Consider the following 23809-nt stretch of genomic DNA (forward strand, 5'->3'; position numbering starts at 1 on the left):
GGAACTTCAGACTGTTTTAAAGGCTAAACCAAGAAACAGAAGCCCAGAGACAAACATTTGTTCTTTTCTGTTTCTCTGAGGCCCGCTTTTTGTGTTCTAACTTCTTCTCTCAGGCGAGCTTTTTCCCAAAGATTGATAGCAGGAATGTCCACCCCTTTCTGGGCAGACCAAGCCTACACGAAAGGTTTGGATCCCACCCTGCAGGGTGGGGATGCTTTCAGCGCAGCACAGGGTGGAAGGAGGCTCTGGTAGTCAGTCTAGTAGAGGTAGGCACCTTGGCGAAAGTGAGCACGGGAAGTCTGACAGCAAGAGGAAATGGGAGAACTCGTGCATTCCTGTCCAGTATAGTAACTGATAGTCATCACTATTCAACCTATTGAAAAGATTATTCATTGTTTATGGGCAAACCCTTTGAAAAGCTATGAAGTCCTAAGCAAAACACAACTCAGTTGTGTCTTCTTACATAATTTGGAAGTGCTCTAGCTTTCTGTTGTAATGTTGCTTGCAAAAATGACCCCTCCATAAGCTAGCACCCATTGTTGGCTAATTCACATACGGTCTCTATACAGCACCATGCTGCTCAGCTCTTCAGTTTGAGCGTGGTGGGAAATTTTAACAAATACTGAATACAGTACATCTAAAGAACAGAAAACAGCTTTTGAGTTGTTGTAAATATTTCTCTCTTTGGCATTGTAGAAGCATAAGCATCCCGATGAATGACTGCAGGTTTTTTATACGAATATTTTGAGCCCGTATGAATATGTAATGATACATACAGCTATGACATTAGAATCACTATCTTATTTTGCCCTAATGTAAACAGTGGATCACCAATAATTTTGTCAGTAAAGTCAACATTTAATAAAAATAAGGGGGGACATATTGCCTTAGCTAATTTTAATCTAGATCAATGAGATTCATAACAACATCCTGAAAATAGGGAGTTGACCCCTAGATGATGATTAACTAGGCTGTCTTAACAGTAACTCCCTTTAGTCAGGGAACACTGAGAGATGATTAGCTTGTCATGTTAATATAGAGTTGAGTGTACTTTGGCCTGAAATGTCGTCAGTACGTGGTGTAACTGAGCAAGAAAAATCACGCTGGTTAACAGAAGGGTTTCATTTGGGGTCATGAAATATTCTATTGTTATGAAATGCTTTTGTTGTAATGAATTGAATATAAAATCTAAAAATCACAAATCCTTGTGTAATTTCTTTCATTTTCATATACCTTGACTTTACATTGCTAAAGCCTATGAAAGCTTTAAAATCTATTTTATTTTCTACTGCTTTAGTGAACATATTAGTATATACTATCCAAATAACACTAAAAAAAAATCAAAGAAAATAATACATAAGAGCTATGATTAAAAGTGAGATTTTTCTGAGAAGAAACTTTAAAGAGTGTGTTGATACTACACATCAACATATTTTATGAGAAACAGTATTTTCTCCCGAGGTCAGACTCCTCAAAAAAAAGTCTTTATTATTTAAAGAAAAACTGATGACATGATAGGTCTGAACAAAACTTTTCCAACTAGAAAGCATAAATTGTCCTTTAGGAGGGCAGTGTGTGTCTTCAGATTAACAAAATATTTTCATGCTGATTAAAATAGAAACTGTGTTTCAGAAAAAAATTGTAGATGTAGCTTTTGTAGCTTACGGAAGTGTTCTACTGTAATGCTTTTTTCTATTCTTCTCTTCCCATTTTAGGAGAACCTCCAGAATTCCCCTTTACGAATTTGGACCAGTAGAAGCTGTCACTATTGGCTCTGTAGATTTGGCTTTACTCTTAACTTTCGCTTTTTTGACAACAAAAATATCTCATGATCTTGATTCTGAGTTTATTTGTCCTACCTTGAAAGCATTTGGGGCTGAATTTCCTACTTAAAAAGTAAAGATTTAGTAGCACTGGCTGGAGCTGTATCCCGTGCCGGAAGAGGGTGCAAACCTCTTTGCGCAGTTCTGCCTATGCACCCCCATGCTGATCCACAGCACCCCTCAGTATCTGATGTCTGTGTCATCTTTTTGAGCACAGAAAACAGAAGATACAATTTGGCTTGATTGGTAACGTCTCTAAAATCACTGTAAAGATTGGAGTGAGATCCAAATACTTACTTGTCCAGTGACCCAAAACAGAAAGTAGATTCATAGATGGTGAAAGGGAAAACCAGTGCTGCTATTGGAAAAGAAAAGAAAAAGAAAAAACCTTTAATATATATCTCGGAAGCCAGTATTTATTCGGGACATTGCAGAAGGCTTTGTAGTGTTTTGTACAGCTGTTTGTTCAGCTCAGCTGCTACTTCAGTGGTTTTCCCTTTCACTCTCCATTTCTCTTCTTGATTGATGACGTAACAGAAATATTTCTACTCTAAAAAGTGAAAGGTAAAAGCAGAGCTATAGCAGTTGAGTCAGTACTGACAACTACAAAACCCATGTTCCTGCAGGGGTCTGGAGGAACTTCTGACGCTTGAAAAACTTAGAAGGAAACATAAGACTTGGCTCTTTTCTTTTTCTGTGTTCTTTTCTTCCTTTTCTTTTTTAAATATTGGCTTCCTGAATTTTACCATCCAGTTTGATGTTATCAAAGGGTGATCCAGGATTTTTTTAAAAAATGAAAACTGCCAAAATAGCAGGTTTTAATTTAAGCTTTTCAAGCACATGGACAAATACTATGCTCAAAGAGAAACTAGTTTTATGCCGTGCTTGGACTAGAAAATGTTCGAGTCCTAGGAGTAACTCTTTGTATTGAAAGTGTTCTTATTGAATTTCTAGCTCAGAATCTGGTTTCTTTGACCATATTTTGTTTCTAAAGACAGGTGGTAATTATAGAATTTCAGCTTTATTAATACTGTTCTTCTCATGTAAAATATTAGACACAGAATTGAAAGGACTCTGAAGGATTATCTAGAATATTCTTTTCAAATTATTGATTAAAAAAATTGCAACTCAGAGAGGTCATGTGACGGAACCTGGCCCAGAACCAAAAGTGTTTGACTCTTAGCCTGATCACGTTCCCGCTCTGATTACATTTGTCTACCCACAGTAAAAGTTTGTGGGCTTTCTCCTAAGTATTCCTAATGTCATCACTAAGTGTATGCTGATTTGGTCTTTCCCAATAATAATAGAGCTGAAGAGATTGTATCAACTGATAAGATTCTTCCTTTTTCCTTAGGAAGCTTCTCGTGCCACAGAGGTTGAGTTTTGTATGTTTTTTTTTCTATATATGCCCCCCCCCCAAAGGAGCATGAGAGTGCAAGAACTTCTTTATAGGATTATTAGAATCTTTTGACTTTTCTATTGGTAGCCTAATGTTTTTTTATGTACATTTAATTCTTGTGAAATATTTGCTTATATCTAACATACAGTCAAATATAAAGTCATTTTTAAAACATATCCAATGTAAATATTAAAATGTATATTCTAATCCCTGCAGGCTCTGATTCTACTCTGTAGGTAAATGTGAAACTGTTTGATGATCCGATATAAGTACTTTTTAAAAGTCATATATATGTATGTGTAGTTAAAGGTATATAAATTCTATATACTCATATTTAGCATTTATCAAAGAGGTAGTTGCATATATGTGTGTTTATATAATGAATAAATATGTGCTGAATTAATAAATGAAGATCTTAAATGAACCTGGTCCAGAAAAAAATAGAGTCATCCAGAAAAAATTAGTCTTGCTTATATATTCTCTAAGAAATTTGAATCCCAGTTTGTCCCACAAACCAATCAGTAAGTTTTATTCTTGACATAGTAAATCTGGAAGCCTGTTGAAGGAAGAAGGAATATGTAGCATTTATGTAGCTATGAAGGATTTCTTATTACTGGTTGATGAAATAGTATTTTGGTGATCACATTAATTATCAACATGTTCTCATTACTTTAATATATCTGTATCTAAATTATGAATTTGTGTGGCTCAGCTAAAATCCAAACCTGGAGTCTCCATCATCTGAGTCTTAACCTCCTCACCTACCTTGCATCTACAGGTCAAGAGCTGTAGGAATGCTAGTAACAGTGATGGGCCTTCTGGCATATTGACATATGGACACACATAGTCAGTCACACAGATCAAACAGCTGCCCTGTCTCTCAGAGAAAAATGCACCTATACCAGTCCTTTAAAATTGGTATTCACCCATTTTATAGTTGAAGGAAATGAGGATTGAAACACATATGTATATAAGCATTTTAAATTAACATATTTAATTTAAAGTGATTTTAAATTAATATATTTATATACATATATGTAAGTTCGTTCATCCTTCCCAAATTGACTAATAATGACAATAATGAAAAACTTGTTATTACCATTCATATATTTGATGCCTTTTGTAATTGAAACGCTGATAGTCTTAAATACCGAATGACAGAACACACATTCATAGAAGATAAATCTTGAATAGTGTAAAAAAGATTACAGACAATGCCCCTATCTAAGAGTATCAAATATTTCATTTTGGCTAATTTCCCTGGCTAAATCAAATTCTACATAGATCTTAAGTTTAGAAAACTTTGCAAAACATAATAAGCTTTTATTTTTGCCCCCCAAATAATAACATTTGTTTCCCAAAGACTGCATTTATTTTATATTCCCCACTAACATAGTCAGATTGATTTGTGCTTTCCCTTTAGATAGAAGAGCTTGAAAAGCAGTTAGTCCTTGCCAACTCAGAGCTAACCGAGGCACGGACGGAACGTGACCAGTTCAGTCAGGAATCTGGAAATTTGGACGATCAGCTTCAAAAGCTGTTGGTAAGACTATGCTCTAAATACTAATTCTGGGACGTTTCTCACCAAAATATTTCACAAAACTGGTTTTATTTATAAAATTACAAATTTTACATAATATTTGTTCATACATACACAATAGACTGGCTTGACGTTCTTCAAGTTTTGCATATAAATAATATTCTAAACTTTACCTATTTTTTTTCTTTAAGCAATTACAGCTTATAAGTTAGGTGAAGCTAGCCTTCAAACGGCCCATCTTTCAATTAGATAAATGTATTTGGTTAAATTGAGGTAGTATTGAGTGTTTATTTTAAAGCCAAATAACATTCAGGACACAGACAGCTTGAAAGGAAGTTTAGGTTAAAAAATTTTTTTTAAAAGGAAATAAGATTCCAATAATAGTGAAGCTGACTGTGCCCTGTTAGAGGTACTAGAGGCTGAGAAATTTTGGGAAAGAAATGTTCAGCACTCCTTTGCGTGGTATTAGCGGGACAGTAGAATAAATTTCTCTCTCAGACGCTCCGTAGGCTGTAGCGCTTTCGGCCAGTGGAGCCGTCCTTCATAGGCTGACATGGGGTTTGACGGGCCAGCGCTAAAGGTAGAGCTGTCTTGTATATGACAAGCTCCGAACCTTGGGATAATCCTTCATTTCTTTCCCCCCCAGTAGGTCCTCAGATCTAATTTGAAAATCTTGCAGATTATCTGAAAGACCCTGAAAGCCCTCCTCTCCTTTTCATCCTTATCCCCATTACCCCTTTGTCCAAGCCCCTCATTAGACCTGGAGCAGGGCAGTGTCTCCTTAACTAGGGTTCCTACCTCCAGGCTTTCCCCTCTTCAGTCCGGCCCATAAAGTGCTGCCATGCTCATTTTTCTAAAATATCACTCTGATTATGTCACTCTAATTCAAAAATTACATTCTCCATAAAAATCATACTCCCTACCTTTCAAGACGTTCATGATCCAGCCCCAGTTTACCATTCCAGTCTTTTCTCTCTACATATGCCCAGTGCTCCAACCAAACCACTCAAATCCCTTTCCAGTCCCTTCTTCCTGATCTCTGCACCTCCCAGCTGTTGGCGAGGTCCAACTCAAATGCCTTCTTGAAGTATTTGGATCTCCTCACTGATCTCTCTCTGCTATTGCTTAGCTCTGTCTCTTTAATGAAAAACCACTTCCAGTTCTTTGTGTTTGTGTCTTCCCTTCCCCTTTGGATGATAAGTCCTTTGAAGATCTGTGTGTCTTTGTTTCTCTCACTCTTTTAGTTTTTGCTAACAGTAAACACTCACTATGTATTTTTTTAGCTACTGAAGAGGGAGATAATTCTATTCACAGCCAACTGCTACTCCATTCCCAGTACCAAATGCTATTCTGTCATTTCTGAAGCACTTAACCACATTACTATTGCTATTCTTTCCGGCTTTTGAGCGTTTCTTTATTACGGGAGCACACCTGATGCGAGGCATCTTGCCTTTGCTAGAAAATCCAAAATTTAAAAACAGGATGACTTGAAAAATCTATCATGTTTTTCTTTTCATTTTATATTGTTTGGGGTCTAGTCCATTGAGATTTACTTGTAATGCAAGAAATTATAAGCAAAATGTTAGCTTATTTATCTAGTGAATAGTTGCTCTTAACCCATTAAAAAATAAGATTCTAAAGTCAAAGACTTCTCCACTCACATAAAACCTCCAAAAGTGATACAAGGAAAATAAGAGTTTTACTTTAGATATTTAATACAAATTGGGGAACATACCTCACTTCTTGTAGGCTGATCTACATAAAAGAGAGAAGGAGCTGAGTCTGGAGAAGGAGCAGAACAAGCGTCTGTGGGACCGGGACACGGGCAACAGCATCACCATCGACCACCTGCGGCGGGAGCTTGACGACAGGAACATGGAGGTGCAGCGCCTGGAAGCCCTCCTCAAGGCCATGAAGAGCGAGTGTCAGGGCCAGATGGAACGGCAGGTAGGCAGGACGGGGACGGCTCCCCCCAACAGTCTCTTCGGAGGGAAAAATATGTTTTATGTGTTACCGGTAGAGCTTTTTTTAAAAAAAAACATGTATGGGCCTAAAAATAGCCCTAAAATAGAGCTAGGGATTCTTTGAGCAAGTTATAAACACCTGTTATTTATTTCTATATTTTTGACCAGTGATTAAATAAAATAAGCTTCATCTCATTTTTGTTCATTGTTGAGTAATGAAATTGCCATCCAATTGCCATTTGATTTTCACCTAGAAATTGGTAACCTGATAATTGCTAATTTCAGAAAAGCATCAAACCATAGGGAGATCTGAGGAACAGCAGGGTCGAAGGTTTCCAACAGAGGTTTTTTTGGTTTTGGTTTTCCCCCAAACTGATTGAGACTGATACATACACAAGATGGATGCAGTCCATTTCCATGCGCCAGTGGCAAAATGTGGAATGCTTTATTAACAGCCCCGAACCTTTAGTACTGGAAGGACGTGGTTCCAATGCCAGGTATTGCCACAGAGACATAAAAAGCATCCCACAAAAGAGTAAGCTTCCCAAAATATGAAAGCAAACCAAAGGGACTAGTCTTGGCTTAGAATCCAGGCAAACCATTTTCCTACTCTTCGGCCCAACCTGGGCAAGAAGAAAGATGAGAGGAGCAACTGGGAGTGAGATTCTTACTCTTTTCTGGACAAGGACTGGAGAATGTGAGTGTGTGTTGGATAAAAGCCATTATTCACTTTTCTCTCAGAGGTAGAATGAAGGGGCAAGTTGGGGGGAAATAGTGAGGAAGAGCAGTTTCTTCAGTCCTGTCACACTGCCCCCATTCGCATTTAAATTGGTACAGAAAACACCCTCAGAGGAAACTTCCCAAGCTCCCACCCTAGAAAGCCATTCTAGAGGAACATCATTATTTAATTAACGTCTCTCCACCTTGGCCTAATTAACTTAAGTTGGTCTGTGGTCTGTACAGAGTTCTGACAGCAAAACGATTTGAGTGAGCCTAAGAAGATAGTATCAGATTCATGATTTCATGTTTGTGAGCTAACTTGTTAAACTCTTGAGGTTGCCTCTACCTATCTGCCCAAATCCATGAAGGTTTCTTTTCTTCAACACTCAGATGGCAGCAATTCAGGGAAAGAATGAAAGTCTAGAAAAAGTGTCCTCCTTGACTGCTCAGCTTGAATCCACCAAAGAGATGCTCCGCAAAGTGGTGGAAGAGTTGACCGCCAAGAAGATGACTCTGGAGAGCTCAGAGAGGACCGTATCGGACCTGACCGTTTCCCTCCAGGAGAAGGAGAGAGCCATCGAAGCTACCAATTCAGAGATCACGAAGCTGCGCTCCCGGGTGGACTTGAAATTGCAGGAGCTGCAGCACTTGAAAACAGAGGGCGATCACCTCAGAAACGTGCAGACCGAGTGTGAGGCCCTGAGGCTCCAGATGGCAGAGAAGGACAAGGTGATCGAGATTTTGCGACAGCAGATTGAGAACATGACCCAGCTGGTCGGCCAGCATGGACGAACTGCTGGTGCCATGCAGGTCGAAAAGGCTCAGCTGGAGAAGGAGATCAACGATAGGAGACTGGAGCTACAGGAATTCAAGGTCTGTGGAGGGTTTTGGCCATTTAGCTTCGGAAATATCTCTCCCCTCATAAGGAAGTTGACTTAAGTCACTGAAGAGGGGCTCTGTGAAGAGAGTCTGTGGACCTTCTGAGATTGTTTGAAACTATTTGTGCATCTGTGTGTTTTGGTGAGAAAGGATCTATACTTTTATTAGATTCCAAAAGGAATGGGTGGCCCCAAAATGGTTTAGGACTACCGATACGAAAGAGAAAAAAAATCAGAAAATCCAGTTTCCTTATGAAACCATTTCTTATCCCACAGGTTGAAGTATTTTCTCCCTCTCCAGCCAGACCTATCATCGAATCCCATCTCTCACCACTCGGTGACTAAAACACTGCATTGTTTGCTAAATCTTGGCTTCCATATCTGTGAAACAAAAGAACAGTTAACATAGTTTGTCATGTTAGTTTCAGGTGTACAAGATAGTGATTCACCACTTCCATACAACACCAGCTTGAACTTGGACACATAGCATAGAGAAGACGCCCGTCTTCAAACAGGTGTTGGCAAGGATGTGGAGAAAAAGGAACACTCAGGGTGCCTGGGTGGCTCAATCAGTTAAGCATCCAACTGTAGATTTCAGCTCAGGTCTTGATTGCAGGGTCGTGAGTTCAGGCCCTGCATCAGGCTCTATGATGGGCGTGGAGCCTACTTTAAAACTTTTTTTTTAAAAAGGAATACCCATACGCTGTTGGTGGAAACGCCACCACTGCAAGAGCACTCCTATCTTCACCCCACCATGGTTTTTTCTTCATGCAGGAGCTAGAGTTGTATTTTAAACTTAAAATTATATTTTATCACTCCCATGTTCAAAACTCTCCAATGGCTTCTTACTTCACTCAGGATGAACTTTCACATCCTTACATTGCCTCTGAGGCCAGTCTTGCCCATGGCTCCCTCTCTGACTTCATCTCTGACTACTTCCTCCTCATGCTCAGTCCACTCCACCGTGGAGCAGGAGAAATCCTTCTCCCTCTGTCTTTCTAAATTCTCGGTAACCAAGACAGATCAATAAGAGAAGAGCAAAGAAATTTATTAATAAGTATATCTCATAAGGGGGCGCCTGGGTGGCTCAGTTGGTTAAGCATCAGCCCTCAGCTCAGGTCATGATCCCGGAATCCCAGGATTGAGCCCTCTCATCTGGCTCCCTGCTCAGTGGAAGTCTGCTTCTCCCCCTGCCCCTCCCCCTGCTCGTGCCTCTCTCTCTCAAATAAATAAAATCTTAAATAAATCTCGTATAAACAAGGGAAAAACCCAGGGAAATGAGTAACTCAGAGAGGTGGCTTAGAATTCAGGCTTAAATACCATCTTTAGCTGAAAGAAGGATGTGGGAGGGGCAAGTCATGGGAAGGTGACCAGGAAAATTATGAATAAAGGAATGAGGTTTGTTTTGTAGATTTAAGCCATGCTTTCCCTATTGATAAGATTCTCTCCTAATTTAGAGTCATCCTTCCTTTCCTGGTCAGAGAGAGAGAGACCTCCTTATAAATGGAGACTTCCTTTATAAATATAAGTATCCTTCTGTTTCCAGACCTTCTCCTGTGCCTGCTATTTCTCGAAATAATCAGCTCAAAATATTCCTTATGCCAAAGAGGCATGTTTGGGGTAGCATATTCTGGTTTCCACCAGCCATTCTGATGGCCTTGCTGTTCCTTGAACACTTACCTCTGCCTAGAGCTGTCCCGGAGCCTGTCACATGGCTTGCTCCTTTACCTCCCTCTTTGAGGTTTCTGCCAAACAGAGAGGGTTAGGGTCCCCAGGACCACCCCCAGTTTCAGCCATTTGCTAGGATGAATCACAGGACTCAGCATGTAGTTGTGCTCTTGGGTGCAATTTATTACAGTGAAATGATGTAAAGCAAAATCACCAAAGAGAAAAGGTACACGGAGAAAGCTAGGCACAGGCTTCCAGAACTCCTCTCCTGCAGAGTCATGCAGGATGTACTTAACTCCCCCAGCAACAATCTGTGACAGCATGTGTCACATGTTGCCAGTGAGGGAAGCTCATTGGAGACTCAGTCCCCAGGGTTTTTTACTGGGGACTGGTCACACCGACACCATTGCCTGGCAACTAGTCCTGTCTTCCAGAAGGAAGGCAGTTGCTCCACATAAATCATTTTGTTTGCAGAACTGGTTTAGGCACCGTGAGCTACTCTTATCTGTTGGAGTGGTGGGAACCCTCCCAAATCCAAGTTCCCAGACACCAGCCAAGGGCCAAGCTTGTTGCAGGCTTTAGTAAGAATAGCTGTTGGGCTCTTTTCTATATACCAACTTATGTCTTACATGCAAAGCCCCTCCCCTGCATTCATCCTCCACCTCCCACCTGCTTTTATTCTTTGTTTTGGTCACTTATTATTACCTATTAAATATTTGTTGTCTGTCTCCTCTCCCTGGAATGGAAGCACCCTGGGGACAGTGCTGTTGCTTCCTGCTGTTCATGACTGGGGCAGGGTAAGGTTAGTAAGGCACCTAGGACTGAGCTCAGGGAGGCCTCACCTGGGGCCTCACTTGTGTCACCCCAGTCCTGCCCTGCTGCTCTGTCCCAACATGTAAAATAGTGCCTGGCACAGAGCAGGTGCTCAGTACAGAGTAGGTGCTCTTTGGAGTGAAAAAGTAGGAATAGGAATAATGAAGAGTTACTGCAAAGGGTACTGGAAATTGACATCTAAGGTTAAAAGAAAGGTAAAGTACTCCTTTTGCTTTGCCATTTACTATTGAGGTTTTATAATAAGATAGAAATTTAATATTCTAGGAGAGAGTGAAAAGATATTAAATATAGAGAAGATACTAATACAGTGTCCACTATAAGTACATGTACATTTTTTTTCTTCTTACTCTGTCCTTTGTATTTATCCTTATATTTAGATTTTAAAAGATAAGAAAGATGCAAAGATACGGGAGCTTGAGGCCCGAGTGAGTGACCTGGAGCTGGAGAAGGTGAAGCTGGTGAATGCAGGCTCTGAGCGGCTCCGTGCAGTGAAGGACATCAAACAGGAGAGAGATCAGTTATTAAATGAGGTGAAAACTAGTAGGAGTGAGTTGAACAGTCTTACAGGTATGTTACTTCAGTTCAAATTCTGCTGACAACTCGGAGCGCTGCCAGCGAGGTCCAGCTTGGATGCTAGGACTATTGCAAAAAATGGCCGCTCATCCCACATCATACACGGGGAGAATAATGCTGCCCCGAAATCCTGCTTCTGCTTACAGAGCTCCCGTATCTTGCACTCAGTAACTGTTGATTTTAGTCAACCCTCAGAGTCCATGAAATTCTTTACTGAGGTTTTTTTTTTTAAGATTTATTAATTTATTTGAGAGAGAGAGACAGCCAGTGTGTGTGAGTGGGGGGAAGGGCAGAGGGAGAGAAGCAGAACACACCAGGTGACTCAGTCTCACAACCCCAAGATCATGACCTGAGCTGAAACCAAGAGTCAGATGCTTAACTGACAGAGCCACTCAGGCGCCCCTCTCTACTGAGTTTTCAAGAAAAGGGTGAGGGAAGTGGAAACCTCGAGTCCTTTAAGTCGAATAGCTTGATTAAAGGTTTCATAATGAAGCAACATAGACAGACTTGTGTAGATTTCTTGAAAAATCAATCAAGATCTTAAATTTAAAAACAAAACATTTCTAGTTCATGGTTAGTGTGTTGCAGGTATCATTTACTACACACACACACACACACAAACACACACACAGAGTCAAGGATTCCTGAGCATTTACTAGGCCAGATACTGAGATAGGCCCTAGAAACACAATAGTGAGGTTCCCAGCTAGCTGGGAGCCAGACCTCTATAGAATGGGTCGCAGAACAGTGGATGAGGCATGGTGTGCTGGGTGCAGACGGAGGAGAGTGTAGAGAATCAGTGTCCTATAGCATTCACACCTCCTCTGCTAAATTTGAAGGAAGAAAAGGAATTTGGCAGGTAAAAAAGAGGTGGAAGGGACCCAGGCAGAGAGAACAGTATAGGCAAAAGCACAAGGCATGAAATAACAATGTGACCCCAGAAGTGTTTGAGTAAAAGTGTAAAGGAACAAGGGCTGCCAAATGAGGCAGAGTAGATAGGCAGAGCCAGACAATGAGGAGCCAGCAAAAGATATTAAGTATGAGATTATTGTCATCAGATGTACATTTTGAAAGGACAGTGTCTGGGCAAGTAAATAGTGAAAGGCAAGACTATAGGGCCAGAGGCCAGCCAGGTAAAGAGGATTTTGCTGTGGCCCCAGGAAGCTATGAAAACTTGAACCAAGGCAGAGGCAGTGAGAATGAGAGAAAGAATTAAGAGTATTTTGACTACTGAACAACAGTACTTTGTGATTAGAGGAGTTATGTGTGGCCTTCAGGTTTTAGGTCTGTGGTATTGGGAGAACGGCGGTCACCAATACCTGAGAGAAGGAGACCATTGGGAGGGGCAGGCTTGAGGGCCGGAGGGTGAGATCTAGCCAGTGTGAGATAGTTGGTATGCGTGGTGCTGGGACATCCACATGGAAATGTCTGGGTAGACAGTTAGATCTCAGCAAAGAGGTCTTGGCTGTGTTTGTTCCTTTTATGTACAAATCTATCATATATAAATATAAAAGAAGTTGAGCAGGTGTGTGGGTGTGTGTTCTTGTATAGAATGATGAATACATGCCAAGTATTTTAATAATTGCTAGAGATAAAAAGACAGAACACATGGCAACCTCAGGTTACTTATCGCATCATGGAGGTTCACCTACGTACGGATGGTGGTGAGATCTGTTGTGGTAGATATGACCATCCAAGAGCGATGCAGTGGATGTGCGCCCATTGCACTGGCTGGGAGAAAGCAGTGACTAGTAGGGGGTACAGGAGGAGGAGCCACTCGGGAAATGTGACCAGACATTGAATTTCTATAACAGCTGATGATGTAGCTAAATGAAGTCTCTTGCAGCTCTAAAATTCTGTAATCATTAATCACAAATAAAATACACTTCATGCAATGGAATAGACAAAAGTAACCATCTCTTCTTATGACATGGTACAGAGGACTATGAAGTCTTAAAAAGGAACTTTCGAAACAAAACTGAAGAAATGGAAACTACTACAAATAAACTGAAAATGCAATTAAAGTCGGCACAATCTGAACTTGAACAAACGAGAAATACACTGAAGTCAATGGAAGGATCCGATGGTCATGGTATGCTTCCCTGGGTTTTATTCTTCTGTGTTCCATTCCGTTGGTCTAGATGTATTAAGATACAAACTTGGGTACATCGCCTGCCACCTCTTCGGGTGCCACATGATGGGAGAGACACACAGTGATAGGCACCAACGACGGGTGTTAGATGGCAGTCGTTCTACTCAGGGTTTTTTAGGGAAAATGCCATGTGCTTAATTTAATCCCTCAAGTATCTGAATCTTTTCCTGTGGCTGTTTGACTAAGGCAGATTACTTCCTTTTTTCCCCCCAGCTATGAAAGTGGCAATGGGGATGCAAAAGCAAATCACAGCTAAAAGAGGTCAAATAGATGCCCTTCAGAGCAAGATACAATTTTTGGAAGAGGCAATGACAAATGCAAATAAGGTGAGTCCTTGTCCTCAGAGTGGAGGAAGCCAATCTGTTCACTCTTTAATATGCTCAGGCAGGAGAAGCCACAGCAGAGTCACAAAGTACAATGGAGACGTGAGGTTATTTCTGACCAAGGGAATGAGGGAAAAGCTCCTGAAGGAACAGTTGAGGAGGATCTTGAAAGAGCTAGTGTTTTAAGTGCAGAAAATGGGCAAAAGGACATTCTTGGTAGAGACAGAGTGATTTTCTGTGATCTGTGTTTTCTTAAATAATGTGACATGTATGTTCTTAAAATCACTGTGCTCGCCATATTGTGTAGTACAAGCCCTGGGGGGTGCTGAGAGCCGTGGGATTAGGAGCGTCTCACTAACGGATTTCATCAGTGACGTCCAAAAGATAGGAACCGAATGAAAATGGTAGCCCAGTTTGACACATGTTACATTTTAAATGGTGAAGAAATACACAAGTAACACAGTAAATATGGCCCTTTAGCTTGAAAAAAGACCTGAAGTTTGCTTGTGGAAGTGTGCGCCAGAAGGTTGTGGCTTGTCAGGTATTATGAGGGAGTAGAAGGGGGATTTTCTACAAACCGGATGTGCGTGGATGTGACTCCTAACACAAGGTAAACTGAGGCAGTGGTAGATGGGTGTTTGAGGAGTGTGCATGTATGCTTTTTGTGTATTCCTACGCAGCTCTGTTTGGCTGGGTGCAGTTTTGTGTTGACTTAGTATTTCTCATAAATGAAACTGCATAGTAAGTGTGAAATCGGTGTTGTGCTCAGATGTCCCTGATACATCAGTCACTTTGGAACAAATCAACATTTTCAAAAGAAGTTACATCAGGACTGACTGTAACGAAGGTGAGGTAGTAAAGAGCATGCATAGAAGACAGGTGCAGCTCAAGTCATTGCTTTCCCCATACCCAGAAGGAGCTGCTGACATCCTTCTTCAGAGTGAGGCTGACAGTCCCGAATATGTGCAAATGCACGTGTTTGTGCAGACCCCTCATGATATGACTTAGTTATTGCCTCGTTTGGGTTCTTTCCTATTTTTTTCTTCCCTCCTTTTCTCTTATCCTAAATTTGTTTTTTGTTTTTTTCTTTTTCTTCTTCCATTATTTGCCCATTTGGGACCTAAAGCAGTGCTATCTTCATCTGCCCTGGGGAATCTTAGGGCATAAGAGGTCACTGCCTGCTGTCATAACAGGTGCCTGCCCCCGCCCAGAGGAAGGGTTTCATCAAAACCCACGGACATTTCCCTTCAAACAGAAAGGAGACAACTTGTCAAATTAATCTTTCTTTCTGAAGCCTTTTCTGTCTAACTAATCAGAAAAAACAATTATTTCCACCCAAAAGGTTTATTACAGTGGCAATACTGTCTACCTTGTTTACATTAAATATTTTCTCAAAGAAAGAAACATATATTTAAAGAAATACGACTCAGTAAGTTGAGATAACTTGACTACTATGCATTTCTTTTTGTTTCCCTATTCCATGCTATTTTTTAAAGGAATGTGAATGAATTTCAATGAAATTTTGTTGAATACCAAAGACTCTCCAGAAGAATATCAATAAGCTCATTCTTATCACTGGACCTCAAGGGCAGGAACTGTGTGTCCCATCTTTTTAGGGTCTGCAGTAGGCATTTGTGAAATGAATATTCAACCTTGAAACAAAATAGAAACCCACAAAGCTCCCAAATAAAGGCATCTTCTTTAAATCTCTTTTGTCATTTTAAACAAATTTCAATAAAATTCAGTGTATGCTTACTCAATCTCAATTTACCATAATGCCGTCTCTTTTTATGCAATATAGTTATTACACGTTTTGTAGGTTTTATCTAAGACTTAATAGGCCTAGAAAGAAGTAATATTATCAGTAGTGATAAAAATAAAAGAGTACGTGATAACAATTCGAATAGCTCCCATCTCCAACTCAGAAGCAATTAAATGGCATATGAATTAAACTGTAGTTCAGGTCTTTATATATAAAATTTCATATTTCCATCATGTCTGAGCATCTATGTCAGCATATTATTTCTGATATTTTTTCCTCTATAATTATAGGAAAAGCATTTTCTAAAAGAAGAGAAGAATAAATTAAGCCAGGAACTGAGTACCGTTGCAACAGAAAAAAACAAGATGGCTGGGGAACTGGAGGTCCTGAGATCCCAGGAACGCCGTTTGAAAGAAAAGGTTGCTAATATGGAAGTTGCTCTTGATAAGGTAGTTATTAACTAAATGTGTAAAGTAATTATCAACTAAATAGCTATTAACTAGACTTGTTCTGAATAAAAGCTCCATGTTGTTAGGAACCAAATCGCTATTATATCACAATCACCTAGCACAAGGAAAAACCATATCCTATGGAGAAAGCTCTTCTAAGCTTTTAAACATAGTTATAACGCATACATTTTACAAAATTCTCTTTTTCAGGCTAACACAGTCACAGTGGCAGTAAGGTATAAGATGTAAGATGCTCCTGATGTCCTCAGTGGACTGAATAAATAAAAATGTCTCCAGTGTAACTTACTGCCACCGAATGACTTGAACACTAGTTAGAGTACAGTCTGTTCATGATATCCATAGAATGATAGCATAATGCTACTGTCTGACATTTGTTAGGGTCCAGAAAATGCAGGCAGAAAACACAGCTTAAAGAATGAGAAGCATTAATGACACTGTGTTTGTAATTGCCGTTTATCATAGAGGAATAAATCTTTCTTGTCACCTGAGAACTCTGGAAGGCTAAAAATGTACTCAGACTAGTCCTTGATTCTTAAGAAATCGGAGCGTCGTTAGGTAAAATGACCTGTGATCCCTCCTATATCAACTTTGATTTTAAAACATGATATATTGACTCAGTGAATTTCAGTTGTTATTTCTCTGTACATTTTTTTATATTGCTAAAGCTATTTCTCATTTCCCCCTTAGCTTCTTCATTCTCTTGAATGCCCTTCTCATACTAAAGGCTTTGTAGATGCTGGGGACACAGAGAATAAAGCCATGGCCTCCAATTGTTCTAAGTTTACTGAATACAGTAAATAGATGAATGCAAGTTAGTGTGCTAAGAGTGGGGAAGTTCCCTTGAAGAGATGGCAACTCAGTATTTATAGATTGATAAAATAAAACTGTATAGAGAACAGAGGATAAACCACATGTGGTTGCTTGATCGTAGGCATCTTTGCAGTTTGCAGAATGTCAAGATATCATACAGCGTCAGGAGCAAGAATCTGTGCGCCTGAAACTTCAACACACTTTGGATGTAAAAGTGAGGTCTTTTTTTTTCATCATAAATAGTTTAAGCAACAAATAATGCGGTTCTTTGATATACTTATGTATTTTCTTCATATGCCGTAGATACATTCAGGTGTCCTTTAACGTTATCTGATACTAGCGATTATGAAATCTGTATAAACAGCACTGCATTCTATACCCAGCCTTCTCCTAACATAACAGATTGAAGCACCGTACTCTGTGTTAAGTTTATAATAAGAGAGATGAACACCTTCTTCAGGTGTGCCTTGAGGATACCTGAGGAAGAATTTTCCATACAGAAGGGGGTCAAGCAAGTGCAACGCCCCAACATGCGAGCATGTTTAGCTTGCTTGGAGAATAGCAAAAATGATTTAATCTGCATGACAGAAACACGTGTTCTTTTGAAAACGGTACATTTTCCATTGAAATAGCTGTCTGTGTTCCAAGTATATTTTAGAGTTGCAGACATTCAGGAAAGCCTTCATACTAGATCCTCGCACAGGCTAGAGCACTCCGCAGTTCTAGAGGGTCTTTCTTAGTAGTATGCCAGAACCAGCATGGCGTCTTTGGCAAAACTTAGAAACCAGCTTCATAGCGTACCATCCACAGTGTTTTCACATCTCAGATGCTCTTTACAGTTAGCAGCGTGAAGCCATCTTCCTAAGCATAAGCTTCGTCTTCAAAGAGTAACTTAGAAGCATCTTGCTTGATACTTTGGTTTATGACTTTGTAGATGTTCATTCAACACCTGAGACTGAGATTATGTTTGCAAAATACATTTGACTTCACAGTTCTAGGTGTAGGTCGACAGTTGTTTTTGCTCACATCTCTCTTGCTTTCTAGGAACTTCAGGGTCCTGGATACACCTCAAATACTTCTGTGAAGCCGCGCCTTCTACAGCCGTCCTCAGCCGCCCGTTCTCATTCTAATGTACCGTCGTCCCAGTCCACAGCCAGCTTCCTGTCTCATGTAAGCCGCTAGTCTCAGAATCCGCCATGCAAATGACCTGATATGTAAATAATTTTAAATTGAAAAGAATTTCATTGAAAAATACATCTATAGTTATGACATTTTCAGTTACCAAATTTTAGATTTATACAGACCAGATGAATGAAAATCTTTACTTCACTATTTGATGTTTCCTCTGGGGAAGACAGATAAAATATCCAGTGGGATTAATGTTAACAATAATTGGGGTTTTTTTTTAGGTTTTCATTTTAATTCTGCTTTGTTAACATACAGTGTTCTATTAATTTCACGTGTACATATAGTGATTCAGCACTTCCATACATCACCCTGTGCCCATTACAACAGGTGCGCTCCTTAATCCCATCACCTCTTTAGGCCACCCTGCCATGCACCTCCCCTCTGGTGACCATCAGTTTGTTCTCTATAATTAAAGATCTGTTTCTTGGTCTGTCTCTTTTTTCCCTTTGCTCTTTTTTTTTGTTTCTTAAATTACATATATGAGTGAAATGATAAGGTATTCGTCTTTCTCTGACTGACTGTTTCACTTAGCATTATACACTCCGGCTCCAGCCATATCATTGCAAATGGCAAAATTTCATTCTTTTTGTGGCTGAGTAACATCCCAGTATGTATATATATATATATAGCACATCTTCTTTATCCATTCATCAATCGATGGCCATCTGGGCTGCTTCCATTTCTTAGCTATTGTAAATAGTGCTGCTATAAACGTAAGGGTGCGTGTATCCCTTTGAATTAGTGCTCTTGTATTCTTTAGGTAAATACCTAGTAGCGCAATTGCTGGATCATAAGGCAGTTGAAGAACCTCCATACTGTTTTCCACAGTGGCTTCAGCACTTTGTATTCCCACCAACAGTGCCCAGGCGTTCCTTTTCCTCCATATCCTCACCAATACCTGTTGTTTCTTGTGTTGTTGATTGATTTTAGCCATTCTGACAGGTGTGAGGTGATATCTCATTGTAGTTTTGATTTATATTTCCCTGATGATGAGTGATGTTGGGCATCTTTGTGCCGGTCTGTTGGCCATTTGGATATCTTCTTTGGAGAAATATCTGTTCATGTCTTTGCCTGTTTTTTCATTGGATTATTTGGTTTTTGGGTGTTGAGTTGTAGAAGTTCTTTATATATTTTGGACACTAATCCTTTATTAGATATGTCATTTGCAAATATCTTCTCCCATTCAGTAGGTTGCCTTTTCGTTTTATTGATTGTTTTCTTCACTGTTCAGAAGCTTTTTATTTTGATGTAGCCCCAATAGTTTTATCTTTTGCTTTTGTTTCCCTTGCATCAGGAGACATATCAAGGAAAAAAGTTGCTTTGGCCGATATTAAAGAAGCTATTGCCTGTGTTCTCTTCGACGATTTTTATGGTTTCAGCTCTCCATTTAGGTCTTTAATCCTTTTGAATTGTTTTTGCGTATGGTATAAGAAAGTGGTCCAGTTTCTTTCTTTTGTACGTTGATGTTCAGTTTTCCCAACACCACTAGTTGAAGAGACTGTCTTTTTTCCACTGGATATTCTTTCTTGCTTTGTTGAAGATTAATTGACCATATAGTTGTGGGTTTATTTCTGGGTTTTCTGTTCTGTTCCATTGATCTATGTGTCTGTTTTTGTGCCAGTACCATACCGTTTTGATCACTACAGCTTTGTAATATAACATGAACTCCAAAATTATGGTGCCTTCAGTTTTTCTTTTTCAAGATTGCTTTGGCTCTTCAGGGTCTTTTGTGGTTCCATACAAATTTTAGGATTGTTTGTTCTAGTTCTGTGAAAAAATGCTGTTGGTATTTTGATAGAGATTGCATTAAATGTGTAGATCGCTTTGGGTAGGACAGACAGTTTAACAATATTTTTTCTTCCAATCATGAGCATGGAATTTCTTTCTATTTCTTTGTATGGTCTTCAACCATAGAAGAAAAGCACTGTTTTTCCCCATTAAGGATGATGTTAGTTCTGGGTCTTTCATCCACAGCCTTTATTATGTTGATTTGTGTTTCTTCATTTGGGATAAATTTGTGTGTCTTCTCATTCTGTCTGCGTCTCTGTGCCTATTTCAGTACATTAAGAAGGTCAGCTATGTCTCATGATCTTGAGGGTAATGACCTTATGAAGAAGAGGTCCTGTAGTGCCCTGCCTTGTAGTATCCCCACACCCCCAGGTCCTGGTGCTTCCCAGAGTATCTTCAGTGTTTGCTGCGTGTTCTCTGCTGTTTTGGCTACTTTATCCTTCAGGCCCGTCATCTGCAGAGTTTCTCTACCCCTACTGTGGATAGCGTTTGGTCCCTAGCCTGAATGTGGTGCATTTTAATGAGGTGTGCTCTGGTCTATTTGTGAAGTGAGACCTTTGCCACTGCTGCTGGAACCAAAGCTCCACAAAACTCCCCAGTTGGGAGACTCTATGTGAGTAGTGTTTTGGGCTCGTCTTCTGGGGGAGGTTGCTGGCCACACTGGGATTGAGGCCACACTGGAATGTGGAGGGGAGGGTGACAGGGCTTAGTGTAAGCAAGCTGGGTGGCAAGCGTTGGTGCTGAGCTGGTTCCCACAGGTGGCCCTGTGCTTATGCTGAGGGGGAGGGGAGGGAAATGGCACCAGCCAGCGCCTTTGTCCCCAGAGGGTCCTCTCTGTGAACGCTGTCTCTGGGACACACTCCAAGATGAGCAAATAAAATCCCCCCTGTGTGGCTCAGATGTTCTTCAGACCACTGTTTCCGTTCTGTGTGTCCACAGGTGGTTTGCCTGCCTTCTCTCCAAGAACAGTGCAGTGCCTTCCTGTCTCTATCCCAGCCAAGCCCACTGACCTTTAAAACTCCAGACTTTAAGCGCCACTAGTTGCTAGAAGTCACAAAATTCTGCCCCTTTTGCTTTCCAAGCCAATTGCTATGGGGAGTCCTTCTCCCTGTGCACTCCCCTTTGTGTTAGTCTGTCTTTCACCCTTTCCCTCCCTCCTGCAGTGGCCAGGATCCATTTGTCTCCTAAACCATGTCTCTGGATTTTCTACCTTTTTGAGTGTGGCCTCTTCTCTACCTTTAGTTGTGGAGTTTGTTCTGCCAGTCTTCAGATCAGTTTCTTGGGGTATTTTGGATGATTTGGTAGTTATCTAGTTGTATTTGTGCGATGAGGTGAGCCTAGAATCCTCCTACTCCACCACCATCTTCCAACCCCCCAATAATAATTGTTAAAGTACATTATTTAATAGTCTTATATTCAGTGCTTTCCATCACAAGCATTTCCAGATTACAAAGCAAACACTGAGATGGCTAAAATAAGCATCACTTCAAATGCCAAAGGCAAATAGTGGTATATTTAATATTCTACCAAGATGAAAATGGTTTGCTATATATTGTTTCTTCATTAATGTGAATTTATTTATAATCATAAAATTTTAGTAATCATAACATGTTTTTATTCCCTTTAGTTAAAACATTAGAGACTTTGGAAAATTTTAGTTTTAGTTTTTTATACTTTAAAGCTCAGGGGAAAACATATGTGCAATATAAAATTCAGGCTTTGTCTCCTCTGAAGATATATATTTATGGAACCACAAATGCCCCACAACCAGTTTTCAGCCCCAACTCCAAAGAAATGAAACTTATTCTATAAATAACACATAAAAATCAATTTCATTAGTTAACAGTATAACAAGAGGATCACCAGTGACCTGCCAGTTATCCCACCTGTGCATTTAAATGAAAGGCATGTGGGGCGCCTGGGTGGCACAGTCCTTAAGCCTCTGCCTTCGGCTCAGGGCGTGATCCCAGCATTCTGGGATCGAGCCCCACATCAGGCTTCTCCGCTAGAAGCCTGCTTCTTCCTCTCCCACTCCCCCTGCTTGTGTTCCCTCTCTCGCTGGCTGTCTCTCTCTGTCAAAATAAATAAATAAAATCTAAATGAATGAATGAATGAATGAATGAATGAATGAATGAATGAATGGCATGTACTGCGAAATGACCGAAAGTGGAAAAGGACTTCTCTCACACACTTCAGATGTGTGCACTGAACAAGCTATCACACAAAAATAATAAAACATTCTATCAAACAACAGAAGGATAACATGAATATTAGAAGTTAAACATGGTTTTCTCTGGAGACTGGAACTTGGAGGTGGGCAGAGAAAGAGCAAGAGACTGCTGCTTTTTGGTTTTAAGTGTTATAAAGTTATCTTTAAAATTATGAACATGTTACATTGATAAAAATTAAATTAAACCCCCTCCCAAAATAACCCCGCAAACCAAACAACAAATAAACAACAACAAAGAACATTTGGCCAGAAGTCATTGGTGTGTCTCTCATTACTTGTGTGACCTTGGGAAGCCAAATATATTGTGCCTTGCTCTTTTCATCTCTAATGAACCGTCTGGACTAGATGACCTCCAGGGTCATCTAGAAACATCAGCTCTGAAACTACACGACTTTTTATTACCCAAAAGCCAGCCTAGGAGATTCGTCTAATTGTGTAAAAATGAGCTCTACTTGATTATAAAGAATCTCATTCATCACCAAGAAAGTACCAGTCATGTCTATTGAATCAAAATTTTAAATAATTCTAACAGCAAAAATGAATTATATTTCCTAGACTGTCAGGCATACTTTGTACAATTTCTTCTCTTAAAAATGTTAACTATATAATTTTATATAATAAAAGTAACATACATTCTTCATTTTGTTCATTGATGCCATCCCAAAGTACCTACAACAGTGTCTAGCATATAGGAGATACCCAATAAATATTTGTCTAATGGCTGAATGAATTGAATTCATTGTAAAACATTGTATTGTGGATTCTATTGTTTCTACTGATAAGTCAGTTTTAAGTCTTCCTGTTACTCTTTTGGAGGTAATTTTTTCTCTGACCATTTTTTTTAAAAGATTTTATTTATTTGAGAGAGAGAGAGTGCAAGCAAGGGGAGGAACAGAGGGTAAGGGACAAGCAGACTCCACACTGACCTTGGAACATGACGCAGGGCTCGATCCCACAACCCTGAGATCGTGACCTGAGCCAAAATCAAGAGTCAGACACTTAACCAGCTGAGCCACCGGGCGCCCCTCTCAGATCACTTTTAGGCCTTTCTCGTTGTTTTTGTTTATAGCAATTTGACTGGATGTGCCTACGTGTGGTCTTTGTGTTTATCTTTCTTGAGGTTCACTGAACTTAGTAGATGTCTGGATTGATATCTTTCATTAATTTTAGAAAAATTTTATCCCTTACCTTCTCAATTATTTTTTCTGCCCCATTATTTCTTTCTGGTACTTCTATTAAAACATAATTTTTTAAAATTGGTTTGTGATAACTCCATTGTCTGAATCCCCTATGGGCCTGTGACCATTATTTCTCTCTGTTTTCAGTCATGTTGTCCAGTCTCTTTGCTTTCTTTTTTTCCCAATACTTGATTTTTTTTAGAGTAGTTTCAGGTTCTCAACAAAATTGAGAGAAAGGTACAGAGATTCTCCCACACGTGTACAGCCTCCCCATTATCAACATCACTCACTGGAATGGTATGTTTTCTGCCAAGGATGGATCTACATTGACATCATCCTTACTCAAGTCTGTGGTTTATGTTGAGGTTCACTCATGGTGTTGTGTATTTTGTGGGTTTAGACAAATGTATAATGACATAATATCCATTGTTATATCATACAAAGTATTTTTACTGCCCTCGAAACCCATACTCTTCTCCTTTATCCCTCCCATTCACTTCCACACTGGC

At 39.9% G+C, this 23809-nt stretch overlaps 1 protein-coding gene across 7 annotated transcripts in view; it reads left to right on the forward strand.

Moving 5' to 3' along the window:
• The window catches only part of CCDC158 (coiled-coil domain containing 158), an 88370-nt gene that overhangs the window by 29189 nt on the left and 35372 nt on the right, over positions 1-23809 (forward strand). For 6 of the 7 annotated variants that reach the window (XM_045789970.2, XM_045790007.2, XM_045790016.2 and 3 more), the window contains 9 exons: positions 4646-4765; positions 6512-6709; positions 7837-8319; positions 11204-11393; positions 13339-13491; positions 13765-13877; positions 15927-16085; positions 17038-17130; positions 17961-18086. In XM_045789970.2, coding sequence (XP_045645926.1) covers positions 4646-4765; positions 6512-6709; positions 7837-8319; positions 11204-11393; positions 13339-13491; positions 13765-13877; positions 15927-16085; positions 17038-17130; positions 17961-18086 — 1635 coding nt within the window. The remainder of the gene's footprint in view (positions 1-4645; positions 4766-6511; positions 6710-7836; positions 8320-11203; positions 11394-13338; positions 13492-13764; positions 13878-15926; positions 16086-17037; positions 17131-17960; positions 18087-23809) is intronic. The other variant, XM_045789987.2, reaches the window with a different exon arrangement.

Source organism: Ursus americanus, chromosome 8, assembly GCF_024610735.1.
Source record: "Ursus americanus isolate L20-20 chromosome 8, mUrsAme1.1.p, whole genome shotgun sequence".
NCBI lineage: Eukaryota > Metazoa > Chordata > Mammalia > Carnivora > Ursidae > Ursus > Ursus americanus.